Here is a 26,698-nt window from a genome sequence, read left to right as displayed (position 1 = left end):
ACTCTCCATAGTCTGATGTTTATCACCACTGGACACCCTGCCTCTCTTGTAGTCCTACTTAGGGAAGCGGAGCCTTGTTCCTGCTTAGGTGCCACTTCAGTCTGCGATCACCTCCCATTCTGAGGTTGGGATTCATGGACACGTGGAGATTGGGGATAATCCTAAACCATGTTAGGTGTACTCACCCAGGTCCTCATAGCGGAAGCTCATCTCTGTCTCATCCAGGCCTACCACTGAGATCCCAGGAGTCATCATCAAAAAAAGCTGCATAGGTTTAAAACAGAAATATCACTTTCTTCATAGCTCTATCTAGAGAGAGATTAAAATATGAAGCAGAATCAAAGTATCTGAGAACCATTTTATGATTCTCTTCTGTTCAAGTGTCATGAGATGATTCACCATGGAGTTGGCATTCAAAAGTTGAATGGTTAAACAAATAATTAAATGAATTAGCTTTTGAAGGCATTAAATGTCTTTTCTTCAAACGTTTAAAAAGTTAAATTCTGCTTTCCCAGAAGACCTCTAAAGATTGAAAAATCAGTGTCTATGATCTGATACATATAACCTTGAGGCCAACAGTATTTCCTCTGCCACAAAACCTCTTTACAAGCTCAAGTTATGAAGAAATAAAATAAACCGGGTGCCTGAGTGGCTCAGTCAGTTGGGCCTCTGCCTTCGGCTCAGGTCATGATCTCAGGCTCCTGGGATCAAGCCCCACGCTGGGCTCCCTGCTCAGCGGAGAGCCTAATTCTCCCTCTCCCACTCCCCCTGCTTGTGCTCTCTTTCAAATAAAAATCTTTAAAAAAGAAAAGAAAATTAACCAGTTTGTGTTTCTATGCCTTTCCCTCTTATTTCCTTCCCAATGACCAAGATGATAACAAGCAGTTCAGTAGCTATGTCAGGCAGTAAGAAGACAGGAAGCAGAGAGTATAAATAATTAGGCTTGCATAGCTGAGGGATGAATAGGTATCAATAAGCATTTTAAACTTAAATTATGGGATGCCTGGATGGCTCAGGCAGTTAAATGTCTGCCTTCAGCTCAGGTCATGATCTCAGGATCCTGGGATCGAGGCCCACATCAGGCCCCCTGCTCAGTGGGGAGCCTGCTTCTCCCTCTCCTCTCTGTTTGTGCTCTCTGTTGCTGTCTCTCTCTCAAATAAATAAAATCTTTAAAATAATAAACTTAAATTATTGTACCAAGTCACGCTATATGAGCTCCAACAGCTTGCACCCACCAATTTATACACCCTATTTTTGTTTTTCCTAGAAGCCAAAAAGCTCCAGAAGAATGGTAACTGATTAATTGCTTAAAACAAAGAAAAACTAACTTCATTTTTTCCCAGACATCTGGTTGCAAATGTATTTGAGACAGGCTGACTTCTGGTGCTAAAAGATGAAAAGGGAAAGGAACCAATTAAAATAGGAACTCTTTTGGGGCGCCTGGGTGGCTCAGTCGTTGAGCGTCTGCCTTCGGCTCAGGTCATGATCCCAGGGTCCTGGGATCGAGTCCCACATCGGGCTCCTTGCTCAGCGGGGAGCCTGCTTCTCCCTCTGCCGCACTCTGCCTACTTGTGATTCCTCTCTCTCTCTCTGTGTGTGTCAAATAAATAAATAAAATCTTTAAAAAAATTTTAAAAATAAAATAGGAACTCTTTTCCAGGCTGGATCAGAAACTAAGCTGGTAAAGAGGATTGTGCCTCAACTTGGGTGTTGGAAGGTGGGAGAGGGAGCTGGAGATTTGGGGCGTGATTAACCTTTACTGCGCAAAGAGGACCCTTAGGTAAATCTCATTATTATTTCTGAACTATTAGACTGGAATGGATGGATTGTTTTAGCCCATAATTTCATTGCCTAAACTGCAAAACTGAACTAAGATTTTTTTTTCCCCCTTGTTCAAATTTTCAACATTTGTGGCATTTAACTATGGTTGTAAGCGGCAGTCTGTGGACTCCTGTCTGAGTCAGTTCCTTTGGCTCCTAATGCCAAGCTCCTGTCCACCACAGGAGTCTGGGGTGGGCTCTACCAGCCCAGTGCCCTGCACCCTTAGTGCCACAAGTGACCACCTTCGAGCTCCCCGGGGAGAACAGACTGCTCCTGTCGTGGCTCGCCAGGGCTGAAAGGACCCAGAGAGGACACTGCAGACAATCCCTCGGTGACTGCCCGTCTGGAGAAGGGCACCAGGCATCAAATGTGCAGTTCCTGTGTGAGCCTGCCTGACCAGCGAGCCTGTCACAGCCCTAGGACGACAGGACGTAAGAGCAACAAAGCCCAGATGTCACATGACACCAGCCCTTCTGTCTTCTGTGGCAAGACACAGAGGGCCACTCATACCTTCCAGAAAGCTATTAAGAGCTACTCAGCACTGAGCCTGCCATCTCTTCCCACCCCCGGCCCCCAACTTCTGCCCCAGTACAGGATCCCTGCATCCGTGCATCTCTTCTGTCCTCACCTGACCACTTTCCCCTACTTACTCATAACTACCTTGCACAGGGCCAACACAGCCTCTCAAAACCCAACTTTAACTTACCTTAAGTTCCTACACCCCTACGTAACTCGTTCTTTCAGAATCCCCTACTTTATTTCTAAAGGCAGGAAATAGTGGTCAACTATCTAGGAGGAGCCCTTCGTGCCAGGCCATCTCAGGTCACTGGCCGGTCTTTGAACAGGCTGTCTGTCTCTGTGCCTGTCAGTTGTAGCTTGGAAGGCGTAAAGTCATACAAAACAAAACCAGTCTAGCGAAGCAGCGGAGGCTGTGGGCAGAAGAGGCGGTGTGTACGTATGACCACTTGCCAGGAAACCGTTATGTGTCAGCACTGCATAGGGTCTGCATTTCAAACACCTTATTTAGTCTGTACAACAATCCCAGGAGGCAGGCAATATCTGCATCTCATTACAAGTGAGGAAACAGGTTCAGAAAGATGAGGTAACTTGCCCCAAGATTATATAGCTGATAACTGATAATGCTTGAGAAACCACCTCAGGAAATCTCCCTATGCCACGCTGCTTCTACTCTGAAGCTGACCTGCTTGTCACCTACAGGCTACCTTTGACCTTCCCTACCCAACCCCTGTTAAGTTTGGATGATGATAGTCCAGTTCCTCTTTTAAGCACAGATAATGGTAATTTATGAAAATAAAGAGCTTGCTGACCAAACAGCAAGCAATTAAAAACACATATAAAACACAGAACATAACACTGACCAAGCATTTGCTGAGCATCTGCTGTGGGCCAAGCACCATGATGGGTGTCAATGGGACCCAAAAATCAAGACCCGTTGTCTCCCCTCACAAAGTTTATAACTGAGTATGGGAACTAAGCAAACAACTGCACAGCAGAGCAGATGGGATAAATGCCATCATACAGAGGTACATAATATGCTACAGGAACGACGAGGAGAGAGCAAATGCTCTGCCTTCAAGGAACCAAGGAAGGCTCCTACAAGTGACATGAGCTAGGCCTAACGCATGAGCTGGCTTCATGGCATCTGGTGGTCACACCAGCCTGGGTAGAGCACAACCTGGACACCCACACAGGAGCAGAAAGATGCCTAAGTTTGAGGGGTGGCTAGAAGATCGTTTTAGAAAATAAAGCTGGAAAAATGATGATGTGGTAGCTAAAGCAGCCAGGGTGTCATTCCCTGGACATAGGTTATTGATGTACTTTGAACAGACAAATAAGGTGACCAGGATTTTCTGAGTCCATGATCTGTGTTTTGAAATGGAGGTGCTAGTTCGGAGAGAGAGGAATCGAAGGGTAGAGAAAAGCCCTCAGCTGCCGCTGCAATAACACAGTTCAGAGACAACGGAGGGCTGGACTGTGGTGGAAGCCCGGAATGGAAAGGAGCAGATTGAAGAGCCGTCCTGGAAGGAGGGGGTCATTTAAGAGCAAACCGGATATGTATGTGGAGGGTCGGGTATGGTGAGGAGCCAGGGCAATCGAACAGGACATGACCTCCTCCAGGTTTGGAGCCTTGTTCTCTGGAGTCCAGCACGGTGCCAGGCACAAAACAGGTGCTCAATCCATAGTTACTGCCACGATTGAACTCCTGCGTGCTGGGAGGATAGCAAATGTCAAGTTATTTATACCCTCCTCTTACTAAATAAATGCAGAATATTTGAAGTAATGATGATGATGGATAATACATCTCTCTCACTCTTCTGCCATTAAACTACAAAATAAACGCAGCCCATGGCTGCTTCACATTTGCCCGGCCGAGCTTCCGTACTCAAAAACAAACCTTGTAAGATTAATACCATTAGGATTTTTGTGAGTAATGAACTAGTGTTCCCTGCTACAACAGAAGCTGAAGAACAACACTAAAATCCTCAGACTTGTCTCATCTTCTTTTCTCAAACTCTTTTAGCTTTGTCAAAAAGAATACTTACAAGATGTCCAAAGAAGAGCCAAAGGGAAGAACAGTTTCTAAGAGAAACCTGAACTGCCACTTGGCCGGTCTAACCGTAAGCACCATGGAAACCGTTGAGACCACCTGACGTCAAGACTACCACCCCACTTCGTAGAATTCTGTGGTTTTCTGCTTCCCACACAGGCAGGCCCTTAACCACCCAACCTCATTAAAAGAAAAAATTGAACAAATCCCTAGTAATTGCATGCTGTTCTCCAAGCATTCATGTTTTAATTTACAAGTCAAACAGAATTTGTCAAAAAAACAGACTGTCTGCCGAAAGTTAAAATAGTAATTTTTAAAAGCACAGCAACTGCACCTAGGGCTGTGGCACCAACAGCTGAAGCTAAACATAGGTTTAAATATAAGTAGTTTCCTATTTGGTGATTTCAAGTATGAAAGTAGGGGTACAGGCTAGGTTACCTGGCTGAGTTTAGTTTCTTCACTTAGGTGTCTGATGCTTGGAATTCTACTATTAGACATTTATTCCTTTGAAGTAAGCCTTGTCCTCTTGCAGGTCTTTAAAAAGCATTCCATTTTTATATTTTATGAGCCAGGCTCTAAGACTTCAAAGGTGAGTAAATCACTGATCCTGCCTTCAAGAAGTTTATAGTCTGGTTGTAGACAATATAAACAAGTAAAATAGAAATAAGACATAAAATAAAGTCCTGGAATTCCTCAACAGGTAGTGGGAGCTTAGAAGACGAGTACTCCATCCTACAGACATGAGGATGAACTAAGAAGTTTTTGTAAAAGAAACCCTCCTAGGGCGCCTGGGTGGCTCAGTCGTTAAGCGTCTGCCTTCGGCTCAGGTCATGATCCCAGGGTCCTGGGCTGGAGCCCCGCATCGGGCTCCCTGCTCGGCGGGAAGCCTGCTTCTCCCTCTCCCACTCCCCCTGCTTGTGTTCCTGCTCTCGCTATCTCTCTGTCAAATAAATAAATAAAATCTTTAAAAAAAAAAAAAAAGAAAAAGAAACCCTCCTAAGTCTTGAAAGCTGACTTAAATGTTTGCAGAGTGGGGCATAGGGGCCTGGGGCTGGCACTCCAGGCAGGGAGAGCAGTAGGGACAAAGGTAAGAAGTGGAACAGCAAGGGACATGAGGGACCCACAAGTGGATCGGCCTGGCTACAGAAGGCAGTTAGGCCAGATTGGTGGGCAAGAGTTAGGCTGTGGATGGTCTCAGAAAGACGCGGGTCACTTGAGCCATATAAACAGCCTGGGTAACATCTGTATGACTAGCCGACCATAGTGTAGCACAGAGAGGGAGAAAAGGGCAAAGGAAAAGGGCTGGTGTGACTGTCTCACGAGGTAGCTGGGCTACCACAGAGTGGAGCTATTCTCGCTCTTCTGGCTTATCCAGCACACACCCCTAACTGGACACAACCCAATCCCTTGGCTGAATCATAGTCCTCCACAATTTTACACCAACTCTCCAGTTCTACCCTCCCAAACAACCCATGCTAGTCACAATTTATTCATTTGTGGCTCTTCCTGGCCTCCACCTATCTGGAATAGTCCATACTTTCTACCTCTCTGGAACCTACCACCCAGACTCCACTCCAATCCAGGGTGTGACATAAAACACTTGAACGTCACGAGCTTCAGGTGTTCTCCCTCACCTCTCAACATCTTATGGAAAGTGCTACCTGAATATTTAATTCAGTAACTACTCACATGCTGACTTATCACTTCTATTTTTTTCCAAACTTCTTTCCCCAACTATGAGATTGATAGAGGGGACAAATATTACATTATTGCATACACCACTAGAATCAGAACAGAAAGAAAACTAGACACCCAATTTTTGTACTTTTCAAGTGCAAGGCTGGAGATTGGGAGACAGTTTTGTTCCCTCTCTTCTTTAATATCAAGTGGCATAAACTTCATAAAGATGCATACATAGCCCTTGCGTAGTTGAAAGTAGGTTATCCCAATATCACCCCACCCTCACAATCTGGAGATCTGACATGGTGGTAAACTTACCTGAATTGTCCCAGCTAATTGAGCACAACGGGATTAAGCCCACATCATTTGTTTCATCTGCACTGCCATCTGTTTCAAATAACAGACTATGCTTACACTAGCATTTTACAGATAAAGCATATTTTCATAATGTATTCACTTTTCCTACATTCTTTCACTTGACCCACCCCAGTAATATTATTCCTACATTAAAGTTAACCATTGCCCAGGAGATTGCTGCCTTGCCCAAGGTGACACAGCTATGTGCAATCAGAAATATACCAAGTTTATTGAATTTCAGGCTGATATTTTATCAGAATTAGGAAGAAATATTTCTAAAATAAATTCCCAAAATTACATCTAACAACAGAACTAGGAATCTTATTCTATGTCATTAATACTCTAAGATTTCATAATAGATTCCTATTCCCAATTCTCAGAAAATTTTTACATTTTCTACAATGGTTCTCTTCTGAGATCTAGAGTAAAGAAGTCAAAGAAAGGTGAAACTATATACAAGATAGCCATGTTCTTTTACTAAGCTTTAAATTCAATTTATTCCCAAAGTGATGTGATTAATGTTAATTCCCTCTCTCTGTCTTAACTAATCACATCTCTAAACTCTAAAAACATTCAAGGGATGGCCATCATTGTCTACATAACCAAAAAAAAAATTTTTTAAGTGTATGTGGTATGTAACTATTTCCCCTTGCTTTACAAAGAGAAATCAATATAGTAACAAATGTGTAGATAGCATATTTGGCATGGTGTAAATCCAGTACATTAAAATATTCACTTCGGGGCACCTGGGTGGCTCAGTCTTTAAGCATCTGCCTTTGGCTCAGGTCGTGGTCCCAGGGTCCTGGGATCTAACCCCGCATCGGGCTCCCCGCTCAGCGGGAAGCCTGCTTCTCCCTCTCCCACTCCCCCTGCTTGTGTTCCCTCTCTGTGTCTCTGTCAAATAAATAAAATCTTTTAAAAAAATAAAAAATAAAATAAAATATTCACTTCTACAGTATAAAGGGTATATATCCTCAACTTAAAAAGTATAGGAAGGCTTTATAGTAACAACTGTTACCAGACAAAGCAAGCTCCAAAGTAAGTATACATCAAACTTGGATCTAGGCAGATTCTATGCATGTGTACGTTATGTAACATACGCCAAATCTTATTTCTGCACTCATAAAAAGATGTTGAGATTTTAGGGCGCCTGGGTGGCTCAGTTGGTTAAGCGACTGCCTTCAGCTCAGGTCATGATCCTGGAGTCCCGGGGATCGAGTCCCGCCTCGGGCTCCCTGCTCAGCGGGGGGTCTGCTTCTCCATCTGACCCTCTTCCCTCTCGTGCTCTCTCTCATTCTCTCTCTCAAATAAATAAATAAAATCTTAAAAAAAAAAAAAGGAAAGGACCTTTCAAAAAAAGATGTTGAGATTTTAAAATATCTCTTTTTGCAAAATATTCCAACTCTTAACATCAAAACCAAGAAAGACAATCAATTTTAAGGATACAAGTGTATTTTAAATATATCCTTTGAAGTTGAGAAGGGGGAAAAAAATAAAATAAAAATTCAGACACAGTGGTTCTCAAACTGTTCACTGAGGCACTCCGAGCCACCACAGCAAACTCACATATACACAAGATGAGCTACTAGCTTGTGGCAGGTCAGTTTCAACACAGCATCATGCTCCATTTCCTCCAATGATGTCATGTCTTTGCAAAGCTGAGTTTTCAGTGGCTGCTGTGATAAAGAGTACTGCATAAGCATCAGCATGGAACAGAAAATGAAGATGGCAGTGTTCAATGTATGCCAAAGTTCAGTACGATGCACAGTCCCCAACAGATGCATGCATCCCATTAGTAACCATCTCCAGTTATTTAAGAATGAAAATATATTCTTTCAAAGGATATTTTTTCAAGTGGTTACTATGTTGTTAGGGCATAAATATTTAAGTTGTTTGAACATTACCATCACTTAAAAAAATGGGACTATTAGATACTTTTTTTTTTATAGCAACCCTAGACCAAAATAACACTAAATGGAACTGTGAAAGGAGAAAGTTTGAAAAACTCCACACTAAATTCACATCAGGTGCTTTAAGAGCCTGACCAGAAAAGAAAAAAAGAAAAAAGAAAAAGGTAAAAAGATCTTTCAAACTGTTTCCTATTCAATGGTAAATTTCTCTTTAAGCAAAAATCTGAAAACAGGCTAAGCCCACAACATAAACATTAAATTATTTTTAAATATTCCAAGATACTGCATTTACTTAAAAATCTCTGGGTACTTATTATCAACTTTGGGGTAATTTCAACTATGTGCTATATGATTTATTCAGTAATTAAGGAAAGGCACTATTTTAATTCTCGAATCTGAGTAGTAAGAAGATGTAGAGGGTGCTAGCTGTACTATTTCACTTGTGAGTTGCTTGAAAATTTTTAAGCAGATTCTTTAACACAAAATGGTCATGATATATATATATTATTATTATTCCCCAAAACTATAATAAGCACTATAAACAAGTTGAATTCATTACATCCTCATCACCCACACTGTAATAGAAGTTGCTTTTGAAAAGAATCAGAAGATGGAATTTTCTTGCACTTAGCTAAATATATTTTAGTCTGTTGAAACTTTTTTCTTATTATGAACAAGTATCAATCATCCTAATGCAATTAGGTAAAGACACCTTGACAAAAGGCCCTCATGTTCTCCACTATTTAATGTAGCCACACTTAGTAGGAATTTTTAAAATAGCGTTTTCTCTGTGGTGTTAATTAAAAAAAAAAAATGTGTGGGCAGGTTAGGTATTGTCTAAAAAAAAACAGTAATATGCAATTGTAAGTGGAATAGCATTCTAAAATGTGAAAAAAGGATTTAATTAAAATTTGACACATTATTTGGATAACAAAGGTTAAAGTGAGATTTTTAGCTGTGTTTCTTAGAATCTAATGTCTTATAACTCAGAATAATTCACTAACAATCTACCAAAAAAAAAAGGTTAGCTATGATGTAAGATAATTTTGATAACAATATTTTTTTAAAAAAAAAAAGTAGAATGGCAGATTTTTGAGAGTTCAAGATAAAACTTCAGTAATATTTTTGTTTTGGGCCATGTTAAAACAGCAAAACCTTTACAGTTAGTTGAATCTTCAAAATACAGTTTTCTCAAATAGCAGGTCAGACCAGGTCACTGATCTGTAAGAAATCATACCACAGCAATGTAGTTACCTGAAAGTAATTACTGAGTTCAGTTCCTAAACATGGTTTATTTCCTCTCATCATATTAGCAACTTAATAATTTACTTTGATGGGTTTGATCAACTCTTATACTTCCAAACAACAAACAGGATCCAACTTTTGTATCAAATTAATAAAGGTAATGTATGTTTTAAGAAATTGAGGACAGAGTTAAATATAAATAAATATGCAAGAAGTCAAATAAGTGTGCGTGTGTATAGGACTTTAATTTTGGAAACACATACACACACCCTTCTAGCTATTCACTTAAAAAGCTACCCAATATTTTGTTTCTACCATGTCCACTGTTACACTCTGAGCAAAACCCTGACACCCTTCCTTATATAGAAGAGAAACAGATTAAATTTATTATCCAGAAACGTCTGACAGTATATGCAATTTCTTACTTCCCGTACCCTGGTAACGTCTGTCCTTCACTGACTTTCTCATAAACACTGAAGCTTAATGACAAGTTATGAAAGTCATCATTTTTCCTTTATGAAGTATATTGAAAACAAAAGGCATTAAAGTCATTCATATTGATTTGGCAAAGCTATTTTATGCCATTACCACAACATACAAGAATGTATCAGTATACCATAAACAATTACATAGTGATTTCACAACTATACTACTTATTCCAATTAACAAAATACTTCTTTATAAAAAAATCTGTTCAAAAGGTTACATTCACTTCTTCATTTAATACCATAAGGTTGTAACAATGTCACAGTAGGTTCAAAGACAGAAAATTACTTACCTTAAATATCTGTATTCTCCAAAGGCATTACTCCACTTGGATTACTTAAGGTTCAGGCTTCGTGGACAACTTAGAAGGTTTCAGAGCTACTGAACTTCGTATACCCAAGAAAGAGCCAAACTCTCCCCAAAGTCTCCCAATTTTGCTAATCAAGGAGCCCTTACCAAGGTCAAAAGATGCCATGGGATCCACCAGTGAACAAAGACACTAATGATAGGTCACTTAAAATGGGGCTGTTCAAAAAATTCTCATTCCGGGAACGTAGGTTACAGGTAGGTACTCTCCAGCTGACAAATTATATCCAAATGACACAGCTCCAGAAGGATTTCTCAGTTGGTGGAGTAAGAAGAGCTCAGTGTGTTTCATGATCTAGCTACAGTCAAGTTCAGAGAGGTGGCTACAGCATAGGGATGGGTTTCTTTTCTGTGACAAAAAGCAAAAGGAGTGAGGAGAGGCTGAGAGACGCCTAGGTTGTTGTTGCATGGACCTCAGCAAGGGTTAACATTTACGTCAGCTGTAGACCCAACGCCCTCAGAGTGTCTGACCTACCATACAGTATACATAGGATCAATTCCAGTCTGGTCCCTAGTTCTGAAGTAATTTTAGCTAGGACGTCTTCAGCAAGACATTATCTGTGGCCTCCTCTTATCATTTCTCTCATAGACTTGACTAAGATTTTAAGCCGTAACTAGATAGGCCAGGTATATTCCTCAGTAGTATTTCTTTGGAGCGGAGAGATTTAAAACTATCAATAATTGGGGGCGCCTGGGTGGCTCAGTTGGTTAAGCGACTGCCTTCAGCTCAGGTCATGATCCCAGGGTCCTGGGATCGAGTCCCGCATCAGGCTCCCTGCTCTGCGGAGAGCCTGCTTCTCCCTCTCCCACTCCCCCTGCTTGTGTTCCCTCTCTCGCTGTGTCTCTCTCTGTCAAATAAATAAATAAAATCTTTAAAACTATCAATAACTGGGCTCTGCGAAGATTCTAATTTAATTGACTTGATTGTGGGGTCTAGACATTATACAGACTTAATTCCTCAGGTAGTAATAATAAGCATCCAGGGTTGAGAACCACTGACAAAAGGTCAGAGTTGGGTAGAATACCTGGGCCTCTTCAATACAGAAGACTAAGTTTGAGACCTGGCATTTTGGCACTCTTGGGGGGGGGGGGAGGGATTCCGAATCTCTTCACTTGTCATTAAATGAAATGGTCAGGAATATAAGAGCCAAGGATACCACCGTTACTATTGTCAAAGCCCTGCAGTGGTTAAAAAAAAAAAAAAGAAAAAACGGATACCCTGGTTCCCTCTATCACCTGCACGGCTAAACTACCTCAGTAAGAACAAGGGCGGGGGGGAATTTCCAAGGGTATAGAGATCCAGCTTATACTCAGTTCCCTAATACTTTCTGAATTTGGGCCAATGAAAGGAATACCCATTGAGGTAATAGCTAAAGTGTGTCCTTACCACATTCCAATGAAAATTCAGGAAACAGTAGGAGAGAGGAGGAGGGTATGGAGAGTAGTGGAGAGGAATAATAAAAAGAAAGAGGGGTGTAACACTGGGCATGACAGAAACTACTTATTGTAAGTAAGGACATGATTTACACTTTAGAAATACATTTATCCCTGATGGGTCAACTATACAAGGAGAACTTCCTGTTAAGCCTTGTCTTTAAAGGCCTTAGAGGATTACCTCTTCAATAGAGAGAAACAGAAAAGCCTGGATTCTAGCTCCAGTTCTGCCAACAATTAGCTACAGATAACTGATTATGGGAGACTTTTCATTCTATTAATGGATATTTTCCAAGTGTCATGGTCACAAGAGAAGATTCTCAAGTAGTCAAATTTTGCGGATCTATATTACAGCTTCAAAAAACAAGGTAATTAATATTTGACTTTACACTGTATTTTGATGTTTACCTTTGACTGGGGTAAGGTCATATCTAATGTTAAAAGAACTTAAAAAAAAAAACCCTCAATTTCTCCATTCTGTCTCCTGCTATGCTTTTCCTTGTTGTTTATGAAAAATTTATGGCTGAATTTGATGTAAATTTAACCCAACTGTCTCATCTTACAGATAAAGAAACAAATTACTTAATCGTTCGCACAGCTGTTTAACGTCAGGACAAAAGCATTGAAGATGGACAGTCCCACCTACCTAATCTGAATGCCCTCATTCTTGAGGGATTTGATTCATTTATACAGTAAAATAGGCTATCAGGAGATAAGCCCAAACAGTGAGAAAAAAACTTTTATGATGCTTGTTTGGCTACATGAAGGCAGCTACCTCAGGATGAAGGGGCAGCAAAAAATGGAAAAACAGTGTAACCCATCTCCCAGATACATCTAAAGACCGACCTTCCGAAATTATGCCAGGCCATGTTATTTCTAAAACAGGTGATGATTAAAATAGCACCATTAAGGTGAAACTGGGTACTTGAAAGGCAAGTACCTTTTCAAGGCAAGCCTGCCAATTTGGGGAATAAATGATGCTTTGACCTGCCTACCTACTCCTAATCGGTATGAAGGAACAAAATATATTTAATTTGATGGGAATGCAGTAATAATCTACCAAGGATCATATTTCATTCTGAATTTCATTAGGTAACCATTACTAAGCTGAGCTTGTTTTCTTAATGTAAAATGGACTATAATCTTAACTTTTCTCAGCTGCTTGGATGACATACTGTGAAGATACAGAGTAATACTGTATGACACAAAGCAAAAAGTGCTTTGCAAAGGAAGAGGGGGTTCAAAATATTAGGGAATTTCAAAATTCCCAAAAAATTAACTTTTTTTTACTATATCATGTCAGGATGTGTTTTGGAGAGACCATTTTTTCCAGTATTAAGGATTATAAAAAGAGTTTAGCAGACAAAGATCAGGAAAACATCAGGTTAAGAAAGTTTAACAACTGTTTTTCACATCAAAATTTCTCAGAGCTTTGAATATAATGTACACCATGACTTTCCAAGATAGAAGGACAAGTGAACAGCACTTTCCCAACTTCCATGACCATCTAACCCTTTTGACAAGGATCAGCTCGGTGGAGCAGTGTTCCATAGAACATACAGAGAAAGAAAACACTCTCACTATATGTTCTTCCTAGTTTCCTATTTGCTCGAAAACTTCTGCTAGAAGAGGAATTTTTTCACAAAAATGTAAATATTTGTAAGCCTTTTAGAGGTTGTCTATTCCAGCTCTAAGATAACATGACTCCAACAGCCAGATCACTTACACATCCTCTTTCCAAAAGGCTAGTACAAATACCTCATCATCAGGACAGAAAATGAACCTTTCAAGTTCTGTAGAAGTCAAACACTCCTTTGTTTCGGGTACAGATATCCGTTACAACAGACAGAAGCTCTTCCCTTGCTGGTCTGACAATACAGTTTTTTTTGTCCTCTGGGCCAGCCAGAATAAAAAGTAGACTTCTGCCATGCATGATTTTACCATTTACCTAGTACTGAATCCCAAACAAAATTTTGTACTTGATTAATACAAAGGATCTTGAAAATAAGAGGCAGCAACCTGAGAAAGGCATGAGAAGGCATGAGAAAAACATGCATAAGAGGCATGAGAAAAACATGACACCAGAAACTAATCTGCTATAGGTCAATTACACCTCAATTAAAAAAAAAAAAGGAAAAACTCTTTAATGTTCTTAAATAGTAACAACAGCTAAAATATTGAGAAATGGTTATAGAATTTAAGTCTAGTACTATTTTTATAGTGCTTATACGAATGTTATAAAGGATCTGGTAGACACCAGTGGCAATGGCAAGGAGTCCTATACAAGTTCTTGAATCTTACAAATGATAGAGGATTACAAGGTGTGGCAATATCTTGCATGGACCAAGACTAGTTACAGTCTTCTGAACAGTGGGTAATAAACCTGCCTACAGATTACATCTAAGAGTTCATTTTACAACTCTTTACTAGATAGTCTAAGCTGTGGGCATGTGTAATGGTTTCTGTGGTCTCAGAGCTGGCCCTCTGACCAAATGAGATCAAAACTCTGACTTTATGCTACACCAGAGACAGCCTCTTCCGGGAAAGAGAACAGAAACTTCCTCACAAGGCTTTGGGAGCTGGCAACATGGGTGGGTGGTGGGGGGATAAAGCTCCTCACTAATGAACAGGCTGACAGTGAACACCATGGCATCTATGTGGAACAGGATTTGAAAACATTTTAAACCAAGACCATTCGTAGCTTCTTTCTCCCATGGCTGCAATGTCATAATATTCTAAAGTACTTCAACAAATTCCTGGTGTTTTCCATCTTAAGGGAGCTTACATTTGATAGCTCCAGTGTCCTGCAAAAGGGTTGGAACAGCCCACCTACACCTTATCTGGTACGTTCATCCCTCACCCCCACCTTTGGAGGAGTAAGGTTACTTATAAGCAAATTCAGATTCTCTGAAAGACATACATACTAAGTCACACTGGTAAATAACGTGTGTTTTCTAACAGCTCTTAGAAACTGGCAAGGGGACAGAAGCCTATTACTACCCCCAAACTCACCCACCTTCATATATCTTCATTGACAGAGACATTAATAGCAACAGTAAGTTTATACATAAAGAACAAGTGAGGCAAAGGCAAAAGCAGTGCCAATCTGTCTGATACGTGTAGGCAATGGTGCTTTGATTATACCCGTACAAACACTTCAGTCCCTTTTAGTGATCCCCGACTCAGCTCTCAGGCCACAGATTTTTGCTGTAGAGAACTCAGATGTGATGCAGCCGCTCCAGTAACTCTTTTCACAGTACCACATGTCAATACTGGGAATGGTTTCTAATCAATTTAAACTGAACACAATACTTTAATAGAACAAGAAGTTTATTACTCCCACTCGGTAGTTCCTGGGGGCTTTGATGTTAAGTCATACATAATTCGAGAAATACCAGGAATCTTCTTAATCTCAGTGACCATCTTTAACACCACCTGTTATAAAACAAAGATCATAAATAGAAGAGCCAGGATCCAGCGCATGTCCAACATACTTAGAAGGCTTGCATTTATAATTAAAATGCGATCTACTTTTATTATTCTCTTCTGTGTATATAGTATGGTCTCTGATTAATTTTATGTAGTGAACCTAATTTCCTTCTATAGATTTAAGTGAATTAACTCAGTACTACTCAAAGCGTAGTCTGCAAACAGTTGCCAGTCTGCAAATTATGTTTGTCCTAACAAGTGTTTAGAAACATTTATAGCAATTTGAAATTGCTGTGACATCCAAGCATGTGATACTATATATTAAAAGCCAATGCTTCACATATATTCTGTGGCTGAAACGTACAAGTCCACGGCCAGCGCAGTGGCACATAATGCACTGTAATAACAACCACTACCAAGTGTACACGAGGAGAAGAAGGCCTGGTCACTTGAATGGACAGAGATTTGGCAAATTTGAGCCTAAGGGGAAACAAACTCTAAGCCACAATCCCCAACCTAGCTATCTAGCTATAACCAGAGCCTTGCATTAGAGTACAGAGCAGAGGTCCACCTAATAAAGTCTCACTTTGATTTCATTTGCTACTATGCAAATAGCTGCTCTGGAACACTCCAGGGGAGAGAGAACAGGAGAGGGAGATGGTGATCAAAAATAGCTGGTAGTCAGAGCGCCTGGGTGGCTGTCGGTTAAGCATCTGCCTTTAGCTCACGTCATGATCCCAGGGTCCTGGGATGGAGCCCTACATTGGGCTACCTGCTCAGTGGAGAGCCTGCTTCTCCCTCTCCCTCTGCCCCTCCCCCCCACTCATGCTCTCTCTCGCTCTGTTCTCAAATAAATAAAATCTTAAAAAAAAAAAAATAGTTGGTAGTAGGCAGAGCATTAAGCAATTCATGGGTGTCTAGCCATCATGGTATCAAATCTCATCCATATTTCTAATAAACTCTTCTTCACTACCAGGGTTTTCTCCTTTATTTGGAAAATACTATTTATAAAGTAGAGGTTGGCAAGATTAGAGGTGGTTACTCCACATAGTAATCAGACATCTGGAGGGGTATAATAAATTTAAGATCTTTTCTAGAAAACTACAATAATTATTTTTTTAATTTAAATTCAATTAGCCAAGTTATAGTACATCATTAGTTTTTAATATAATGTTCAATGGTTCATTAGTTGACTATAACACCCAGTGCTTTATTTAATCAATTATGTGGAGATTAAAAAAAAACAATAAAAGCCTAGCGGTGCCTGGGTGACTCAGTCTGTTAAGTGTCTGACTCTTGATTTTGGCTCAGGTCAGGATCTCAGGGTCATGGGATGGAGCTCTGCCTAGAGCCCCGCCCACACACACACCCCTTTCAGGCTCTATGCTTAGTGGGGAGTCTGGCCCTCTCTCCCTCCCTCTGCCCCCCATCCCACGCACACGCATGCTAATAAATCTTTAAAAAATAAAATAAAAAAGCCAATCTTACAAACAGAAAACCAACCCCAGAAATATCAATTTTGTCATAGTCTATTCCAGTCACCATATTATAAAATGTAGGAGATATTAAAAATGTACATGAGAAAAATATGTAAGTTACCTCTACAGGGATTTCATTGCCAGGTGTTGCAGGTATACCAGTCATGAAATCACTAGTAATAAAGGTTCGAATAACCACAGATCTCTGGCATGAAGGCTGCTTCTGAAGTGGGTCCCGATCAAAATGCAATGGTGTCAAAATCACTGGCATCTGGCTAATTTTCCCAGCATACCCTAGAAAAAGTAAACACGTAGAACCCAATGATCACGCCATGGAAAAAGCACTCTAACCCAGTCCCATTAAATCCTCCCAGATAATATCTAAAATCACATACATAAACATACCAGTTAAGACTGTCATCATGCATTGTTTCCAACTACTGTCGTATCTATAACTAAACTCAACCACAAATACAAACAGTAGAATTTGATGATTGCAGTGATGTTACAGTGATGCAATATATATATAAGTCCATTCTTGTTACTCAAGGTAGTTATGGTCTATACTATAAACACTGAATTAGCAAATTGTAAACCACTGTCCCTACAAGAAATAAAGAGATTCCTGCAAGCCTCTGGTCACAACATTTTCATCAACCAGTCAATACGTAACCTTGTTTTATGTATGTTTCTGTTTAAGGACACCTTTTTTATTCTGGATTCATTAACACTGAATTATAGGCAACAGCACTATTATAGGCAACAGCACTATAATTCATACATAAATAAAGCTTATCTAACCCACATACTTTCTCCATAAGGCACATGACAGCCTTCCTGTGCTCAGAAACCCAAGCACCTCAGCCCTATGACTGGGGGACATTTCAAACAGTAAAATCAGAAATAAGCACAGAAATGCAAAAAACATGCTACTAAATAGACTACAAAAAGGACACTTAAGAGTGAGCAAAAAGAATATCACCTTGTATAACCTCAGCTGGGAACAATAGGAGTCAGGCAACTCAAATTTTTGCTTACATGTACATATCCACAAATGACCATAAAGGTGAAAAATTTTGTATGGCAGGCAGTATCATAGAACTGAATGAATAAATAATGAATGAATAATAAATAAAATAAATAATTAATGAATAATAAAAATAAAAGCATCTAAAAACTCAAACTTGCATCCTCCTAATTAGCAATCATAACGCCACATTTCAAAATTCTAGTTAGAGCATGTAGTAATAAAATGAACAACTTACCAGACTCCCTGAGAATGTTATGGGCCTCAAAGTCAGCTTGGCGTAAAGTACTGAGCACCCCTGTTGTCAAGAAAGTGGGAGTGACATCTGTAGGGGGTTCTTTAACTGGTGGGCCAAATATATAGACAACTCTAGAAGGGGAGGTGAAAATTATAGAGAAATGACAATTTAGTAGAAGAAGCAAGGAACATAGACTACCATTCTTTCCATTAATTCAAGGAACATAGACTACCATTCTTTCCATTAATTCTGAGGCCCCTCTCTTACCCACTTCAAATCACCACATGGGTAAGACAGGATATAGGATTATATATATAGGGGTGCCTGAGTGGCTCTGGCATCTGACTTTGGCTCAGGTTATGATCTCAGGGTCCTGGGATTGAGCCCTGCATCACGCTCCATGCTCAGTGCAGAGTCTGCTTGTCCCTCTACCTCTCCCTCTGCCCCTCCCCCCACTCATACTCACTCACTCTCTCTCAAATAAAATCTTAAAAATAAGATTATATACTTTTTTTTGAAAGAGAGCATGCACATGTCGGGGGGGGGCAGTGGTGGAGCAGAGGGAGAGAATCTTAAGCAGGTTCCACACCCCGCGAATAGTCTAACACAGAGCTCGATCTCACAACCCTGAGATAATGACCTGAACCAAAATCGAGAGTCAGACGCTTAACTGACTAAGCCATCCAGGTGCCCCAGGATATAAGATTATAGAAGGGTCTGTGTTCTTGTGTACCTTCTTGAAAGTGTATTCTTTGGAAAAATAGTATCTCAGAGTATACAAAGATATATGTGATTATCACAATCCTCTTTTCATATGATGTACTGGATTGATACATATCCCCCAAACTTCATGTCCATCTGGAATCTATAGGTGAAAATAGGGTCTTTGCAGATGTAGTCAAGTTAAGATAAAGTCATAATGGATCAGGGTAGGCAAAAATCTTTGAAGGTGTCCTTCTAAGAAGAGGAAAATTTGGAAACAGACAAAATAGAGAGGGCCATGTGAAGATGGCAACAGAGACTGGAGTTATACTGCCACAAGCCAAAGACTGCCAGTAAACGCCAGAAACTAGGAAGGGTCAAGGAAGGATCCTCCCCCAGAGCCTTATGCCATAGAGAGCATGGCCCTGCTAACACCCTGACTTTAGACTTCTAGCCTCTAGAACTGCGAGAGAATAAATTTGTTTTAAGCGTCCTGGTTTGTGATAATTTGTTACAGTACCCCTAAGAAATAAATATACATAAGCCTGGGGAAACACTGAGTTGAACAAATAAATAGGTTGTTTTATGCCAGAACTTCAGAAACTATATGCTAATATGCACTAGAAACCTCGAAGATAAGGCTACAGTGCATTTCCTAAACTTATTTGACTAAATTCTTTTTCACTTTGCAAAACACTGATCTCAAAGATTGATTCTCATTTCCCCATTATTAAAAATGTTACCAAAATGGAACTTGATATCCTACTATTTGCTCCTAAAAGGAATAACTCACTACTTCTTTAAGTAAACATCTGTTTGAAAGATAGGAAGATGCACTGCAGGCGTTAATAAAAGTAACTCTAATAAAAGAACACAGCTTGAGGAAATTAGGATCAGATAATTACAACTCAAGAGAAATCCTACCACTGGTTGGGAGGATCTGTTCCACAACCTTCACCCAGAAAACAAGGGGCAGTCAGGATATAGGTATAAATGCATCCTACCTCTCCCGACTTGGACTCCAACCAGCTCCCAACTGTCCCCTTTCCCTAGCCCTATCTGTCTTAACCAAAGAAAATACATCTGTCTTGGCAACTTCCATGGTGAAGTTTAATAATGCTTTTTTCCTTTTTCTTAATATGTACTTGGAATAAAAACATACAGAAGAAAACAGCATCAGATCAAAACCAAACTACCACCAACTAATTCATTGCCTCCTCCCAAACATATATATAGCAAGTTTTTTCCCATGTATCAAATACCACACTTCTTTTTTTTTTTTTTAATCAGTTGCATTTTTTTTTTTCCTCAAAGATGTTATCTATTTATTTGACAGAGACAGAGATAGTGAGAGCAGGAGCACAAGCAGCAGGAGTGGGAGAGGGAGAGCAGGCTTCCTGCCAAGCAGGGAGCCTGATGTGGGACTTGATCCCAGGACCCTGGGACCATGACCTGAGCCAAAGGCAGCCGCTTAACCGACTGAGCCACCCAGGTGTCCCTCAAATACCACACTTCTACTAAACAATACAGTCCCTAGAGTTCATAAATGATCCTTCGAGGAAAAATCAACTAGGAAAAAGAATGCCGTGAACTCGCTCTTTTTGTCTTATTTCTTACAAATAAGAGTGTTCCTAGAATGTACAGGAATAAGTACTCTTTCACATTGTACAGGACAGTAAAACTGGAGCAGACACTCTCTATACAAAGAGTCCACAATGCAAATTAAGAAAAAATTTGGCAAAAATAGAAAAAAATGTTTTAACTGTTTAAATTCCAATTCCCAAAACAGACCCTGGTAAGGAAATCTAAAATTCACCAAGACTCTTAAGGGCTTGCTAGGTTAGTATTTTAAAAATCTATTTTTTGGGCGCCTGGGTGGCTCATTTGGTTAAGCGACTGCCTTCAGCTCAGGTCATGATCCTGGAGTCCCAGGATCGAGTCCCGCATCGGGCTCCCTGCTCAGCGGGGAGTCTGCTTCTCCCTCTGACCCTCCTCCCTCTCATGCTCTCTGTCTCTCATTCTCTCTCTCTCAGATAAATAAATAAAAAATCTTTAAAAAAAAAAAAATCTATTTTTTGTTTGTTGGTTGTTAGACTTTATTTTTTTTGCAGGGGGGAGGGACATTCGGGAAAGGAGGGAGGAGCAAATGAGGGAAAAAGAAAACAGGCAGAGGGGCGCCTGGGTGGCTCAGTTGGTTAAGCGACTGCCTTCGGCTCAGGTCATGATCCTGGAGTCCCAGGATCGAGTCCTGCATCGGGCTCCCTGCTCGGCGGGGAGTCTGCTTCTCCCTCTGACCCTCCTCCCTCTCATGCTCTCTGTCTCTCATTCTCTCTGTCTCAAATAAATAAATAAAATCTTTAAAAAAAAAAAAAGAAAGAAAACAGGCAGAGAAACCAGCATATAAGAGGACAGAGAAAGCTTAAGCAATGGTGAGGGACCTGTGGCAAAAGAAAAAGAGAGAGGGAGATGGAACTGTAATAATGTTGTGAAATGAAAAACAGAAGCAGTTGAGTCAAACTTAGGGAAAGGGAATGTTCTGTATGACTAAAAAGTTTATTTAGACATTAAGCATTCTCTAGAAGATAGATAATGAACCATTATTTTAACCAAGGCAATTATCTCCATTCAAAATAGGTGATTACAAATTTACCATTATTTATTAATAATTCACTCTTTTCAGTATATTGATGGTGCTTCTCTATCTGCAGGCCTTACATTCATCACCGTAGTAATATTAGCCTTTTAGTGTGCATGTTCCCACCAGTAAAAAACTGGCTTCCCTCTGACTCCTTGTCTCAAAGGACATATCAACAGGCAGTTCTAGAACTATACACATATTCCTGGGTGAACACCAATAGGTAGGTTCCTAATTCCTGCAGCAAACTTGAGTAAACTGAAACCTCAAGTAATTCTTTTTGGTTGTTAATTGCTTAATACTCATGAAGAAAATGAAAAAAGAGTAGACAATGGTGAAACTAGAACATCTAATCAGCAATCTGGTAGATTTTTTTGAACTCTATATGGGACACTGCAATGGACCATTACACAAAGATTATAAATCAGTTGTTGATATATCCAACATTAGAATTACCATGCAAGTGAAAGAAAAACTGGATCTGAAAAAAATAAATTCAAAATAAATCCTACATGTAGTTATTTTAATGATATCTGGCATATGCCTATTTCTTTTCTGTGATTTCTCCTGGGATTATTACTAAATTAACCAAGTCTCTATTGGTAATTCTATAACTCATACATATTCCTTCCAGTAGAAGAAATCCTGGAAGAAAATATATTACCATAAAACCAACAGCTAGCATAAGCTCCTAATTTGGAAGACAAGTTTTAAAAGTGCCTTTAATATTTAATACTTAATAAGAAAAATCCTTCCTATTTTTTGTTTAAACAAGAGCAAAAAGTTTTTTAATAAGCAGATGATGGCACTGTGATGAAGGAACAAAACACAAGGTATTATTAAGTATCTGCTCAATTGTTACCTATGTGCATGCCTGTATCTATAGTTTTGAGTCTTTGGTCTCTCAAAAGTGGGAAGATCTTAAAAAATACACCCTTCCGTTTCACCTCACCCCTTGTCCCCTGCAGAACATACCTGTTAATGTTGTGACACATGCGAGGTATAAGTCTAGCCAGGAAAATAAGAGATTCCCAGTCAGGCTCATCTTTACTGGAGATGCCACACACATAACTATAGGAACGACAGTCACCCTAAAAAAAAAAAAAAAAAAAAAAAAAAGTCAATAATTTTTAATGGTTTTATAAAAGCCAAAAGATGGACTGGAAAATATTCCATGCATGGTAACACCATTAATAATTTCTTTGTTTTTTTTAAACAAAAACATGTTTGAATAAAAGTATATACAAATATTTCTCTAATGATATAAACCCTAAATTAAAATCCCATATTAAATTCTATCTAAATCAGTTCAGACACAAAGTGTTGTGGAAATTTTAAAATTTTATTCAACACATGCCAGAGGCCCACTGGGATTTCATTCCAAGCATCTGCACAAATGTATATAGCCAGTACACCTAATTTGGCAGACAAGACCTGCCCATGTTTTACCTCAACATAATAAAGGCTATATATGAAAAACCCACAGCTAACATCATGCTCAATGGTGAAAAGTGAGAGCTTTTCCTCTGAGAGCAGGAACAAGACAAGGATGTCCACTCCTGCCACTTTTATTCAATGTAGTACTGGAAGTCCTGACTACAGCAATCGGAGAAGAAAAAAAATAAGAGCTATCAATAGTGGTAAAGAAGTTAAGCTGTCACTATTTGAAGACAACGTGATGCTACACATAGGAAATCCTAAGGACTCCACCAAAAAACTACTAGAAGTAATAAATGAATTCAGTAAAGTTGCAGGATACAAAATGAATACCCAGAAATCAGTAGCATTTCTATACACTTACAATGAAATAGCAGAAAGAGAAATTAAGAATACCATTTACAATTGTACCAGAAAGAATTACATACCTAGAGATAAACTTAACCAAGAAGTACAAGACCTGTAACTCTGAGAACTATAAAACGCTGATGAAAGAAACTGAAGAGGACATAAACAAATGGAAAGATATAATTCTGTGCTCATGGATTAGAGGAATTACTATTGTAAAATGTCCATACTACCCAAAGCAATCTACACATTCAATGAAATCCTTATCAAAATACCACCAGCATTTTTCACTATAACAAATAATACTAAAATCTGTACAGAACCACAAAAGACCCTGGATAGCCAAAGCAATCTTGAGAAAGAAGAACAAAGCTAAGGTATTACAATTACAGATTTCAAGATAAACTATAAGGCCATAGTAATCAAAACAGTATGATACTGGCACAAAAACAGACACATAGATCAGTGGAACAGAGTAGAGAGCCCAGAAATAAACCCACACTTACATGATCAATTAATCTATGACGAAGGAGGCAAGAATATACAATGGGGAACCATTGTATAGCTGGACACCTACATGTAAAAGAATAAAACTGGACCACTTTCTAACACCATTCACAAAATTAAACTCAAAATGGATTAAAGATCTAAATGTGAGACCTGAAACCACAAAAATCCTAGAAGAGAACACAGGCAGTAATTTCTCTGGTATTAGCCATAGTAAACATTTTTCTAGATATGTCTGAGGCAAGGGAAACAAAAGCAAAAATAAACTATTGGGACTACACTGAAATAAAGTTTTTCCACAGTGAAGGAAACCATCGACAAAACCAAAAGGTAACCTACTGAATGGGAGAAGATATTTGCAAATGATATATCCAATAAGGGTTTAATATCCAAAATATGTGAAGAACTCACACACAACACCAAAAACCCAAACACTCCAATTAAAAAACGGACAGAGGACCTCAATAGATATTATTTCAAAGAAGACCTACAGATGGCTAAAAGACTCATAAAAAGAGGCTCAACATCACTATTCATCAGGGAAATGCAAATCAAAACCACAATGAGATATCCCCTTATACCTGTTAGAATGGCTAGTATCAAAAAGACAAGAAATAAGTGTTGGTAAGGATGTGGAGAAAAAGGAACCCTGGTGTACTGTTGGTGGGAATGTACAGCAACTGTGGAAAACAGTTTCTCAAAAAATTAAAAATAGAAATGCCATATGATTCAATAATTCTGTAATTCTACTAATGGGTATATACCCAATGAAAATGAAGAGATTAAGTCGAGGGCGCCTGGGTGGCTCAGTTGGTTAGGTGACTGCCTTCAGCTCAGGTCATGATCCTGGAGTCCCGGGATCGAGTCCCGCATCGGGCTCCCTGCTCAGCAGGGAATCTGCTTCTCCCTCTGACCCTCCCCCCTCTCATGCTCTCTCTATCTCATTCTCTCTCTCAAATAAATAAATAAAATCTTAAAAAAAAAAGAGAGATTAAGTCAAAAAGATACATGCACCTCTATGTTTACTGCAGCATTATTTACAATAACCAAAGTATGTCCATCAACAGATGAATGGATAAGGAAGATGTGATATGTACACACGTACACACAGAGAGAAAATATTATGCAGCCATAAAAAAGGATGAGATTTTTGTTTTGTTTTGTTTTGCCATTTGCAAAACATGGATAGACCTAGAGGATATTATGCTAAGTGAAGTAAGTCTGACTGAGAAAGACAAATACCGTATGATTTCACTCATATATGAAACCTAAAAACCAAATAAACAGCTGAATCAGACCTATGAATACAGGAATAAACTGATGATTATCAGAGGAAAGGGGGGTGGGAGGATGGGCAAAATGGGTGAAGGGGGAGAGATACAAGCTTCCAGTTAGAAGTTAACTAAGTCACAGGAATAATAGCCACAACATAGGGAATACAGTCAATGATTTTATAATAGGGATATATGGTGACAGATGATAGCTACACACCTGTGGTAACAAGCATAGTATAACATATAGAGAAATTGAATCACTATGCTGTACATTTGAAAATAACGTAACATTGTGTGTCAATTATACACACACACACACACACAACTATTAAAATGAAAAAAGATCTACCCATGTTTATTAGGTGGATATTCTTAAGTATTCTTAAGTCAGAGATAAAAATAATTTCATAAACATTTACTATAAATTTCTTTAAAAATGAACCACTGAAAGTTAACTTAAAAACAAAAGAATAAAACATAATATTGATTCCCTTTCCCTTTGTCCTTTTTATTTTTTTTAAAGACTTATTTATTTGAGAGAGAGAGAGAGCACAAGCAGGAAGAGCAGAGGGAGAAAGAATCTCAAGTAGACTCTTCGCTGAGTGCAGTGCCCAACACAGGGCTCGATCTCATGACCCAGAGATCATGACCTGAGCTGAAACCAAGAGTAGGATGCTTAACCAACTGCACCACCAGATGCCCCTCCTTTGTCCTTTTTAACCCAAGTGATTTGCTTAAAAAATTAAACAAAAACAAAGTTAAACTAAAATAAGCAATTTAAAAAGATTCATTAGCTAACTACCTACCAGCCACTATACTGAGAATATGAGAATTCAGACTATATGAATGCTAATTTGATAGTATCTATCAAAGTTTAAAGTGTACATGTTCCTAATTTAGGACATGATCTTACAGAAGCATGAATAACTGCTTGAAGAATAAGATATTACTTGCTGAAATGCCTATAATAGTGAAAAGCTGAAATAGTTTAAATGTCCACTGGTAGGGAAATGATTAAACTATGGTATAACCATACATGGAATACAAGGCAGTAGTTAAGAATAATCTACTTGTAATGGCACGCAAAGATAAGAAATTCATGTCATCAAGTTTAAAGGAAAAAGATGACAATACACATCTATAATTCCTTTTCTTTTCTTTTTAAAATTAGTGTTTCTGGAAGGACACATACAATACAACTGGAGAATAGGCAGAGGGAAAATTATCCTAAATGTACTGAATTTTTTTTTTATATTTTTGGTTTTAATTTTATAATTTTGGTTTATTTTGGTATTTAGAAAATAAGTTTCATCGCTATACTAACCACTAATTATGATTTTTTTTCTGGGCTTCCAAGGGTCTCACCTTCAAAAGCATAAAAGACTAGAATAAAGTAAGATATCTAACAACAAAAGAAACTTTTACTTTGATGGTAAAAGTAGTGGAGCCTGAATAAGCTTCATTTTTAAAGAAGTCATTCATCTAACAAATTGCCTCAAACACCTATTCATCTAACATTATTACCTATAATAATTATCTAAGGAGGGGAATGGGGAACTAATTCAACTTCCCACCTAGCAGGAGTTAGTATAGAGTTGGAAGTCCTCTGTAAGAGATCTACTTAGGACTGGAAAAACTTTTACAAATCAAATAACTTATCTGTTCTTCTATTTTTATGTAGTAGGAGAATATCTGCCTGTAAGTATCATAGCATAAATTTCAAAATGAATCTGTGTATGATAACCAAATACCACT

The 26,698-nt window shown here is 39.0% G+C and overlaps 2 protein-coding genes across 2 annotated transcripts in view; both read right to left on the bottom strand.

Annotated features, from left to right (window-relative positions):
* LOC145723000 (uncharacterized) overlaps nt 1-5,171 on the bottom strand; it is a 49,587-nt gene extending 44,416 nt beyond the window's left edge. The window contains exon 1 of the transcript XR_014147674.1: nt 186-5,171. The gene's annotated coding sequence lies outside the window, so the exon portion shown is untranslated. The remainder of the gene's footprint in view (nt 1-185) is intronic.
* A 4,968-nt stretch (nt 5,172-10,139) lies between these two features.
* The window catches only part of GMPS (guanosine monophosphate synthase), a 67,945-nt gene continuing 51,386 nt past the window's right edge, over nt 10,140-26,698 (bottom strand). The window contains exons 13-16 of the mRNA XM_081828340.1: nt 22,353-22,468; nt 18,041-18,171; nt 16,897-17,069; nt 10,140-15,303 (exon numbers count right to left, since the gene is read on the bottom strand). Of these exons, the coding sequence (XP_081684466.1) occupies nt 15,202-15,303; nt 16,897-17,069; nt 18,041-18,171; nt 22,353-22,468 (522 nt within the window). The 3' untranslated portion in view covers nt 10,140-15,201. The remainder of the gene's footprint in view (nt 15,304-16,896; nt 17,070-18,040; nt 18,172-22,352; nt 22,469-26,698) is intronic.

This window comes from Leptonychotes weddellii, chromosome 1 (genome assembly GCF_054177405.1).
Source record: "Leptonychotes weddellii isolate Sample4059 chromosome 1, ASM5417740v2, whole genome shotgun sequence".
Lineage (NCBI taxonomy): Eukaryota > Metazoa > Chordata > Mammalia > Carnivora > Phocidae > Leptonychotes > Leptonychotes weddellii.
Note: the sequence above shows the minus strand (reverse complement) of the source record. Positions and strands in the feature narration are given on the sequence as shown.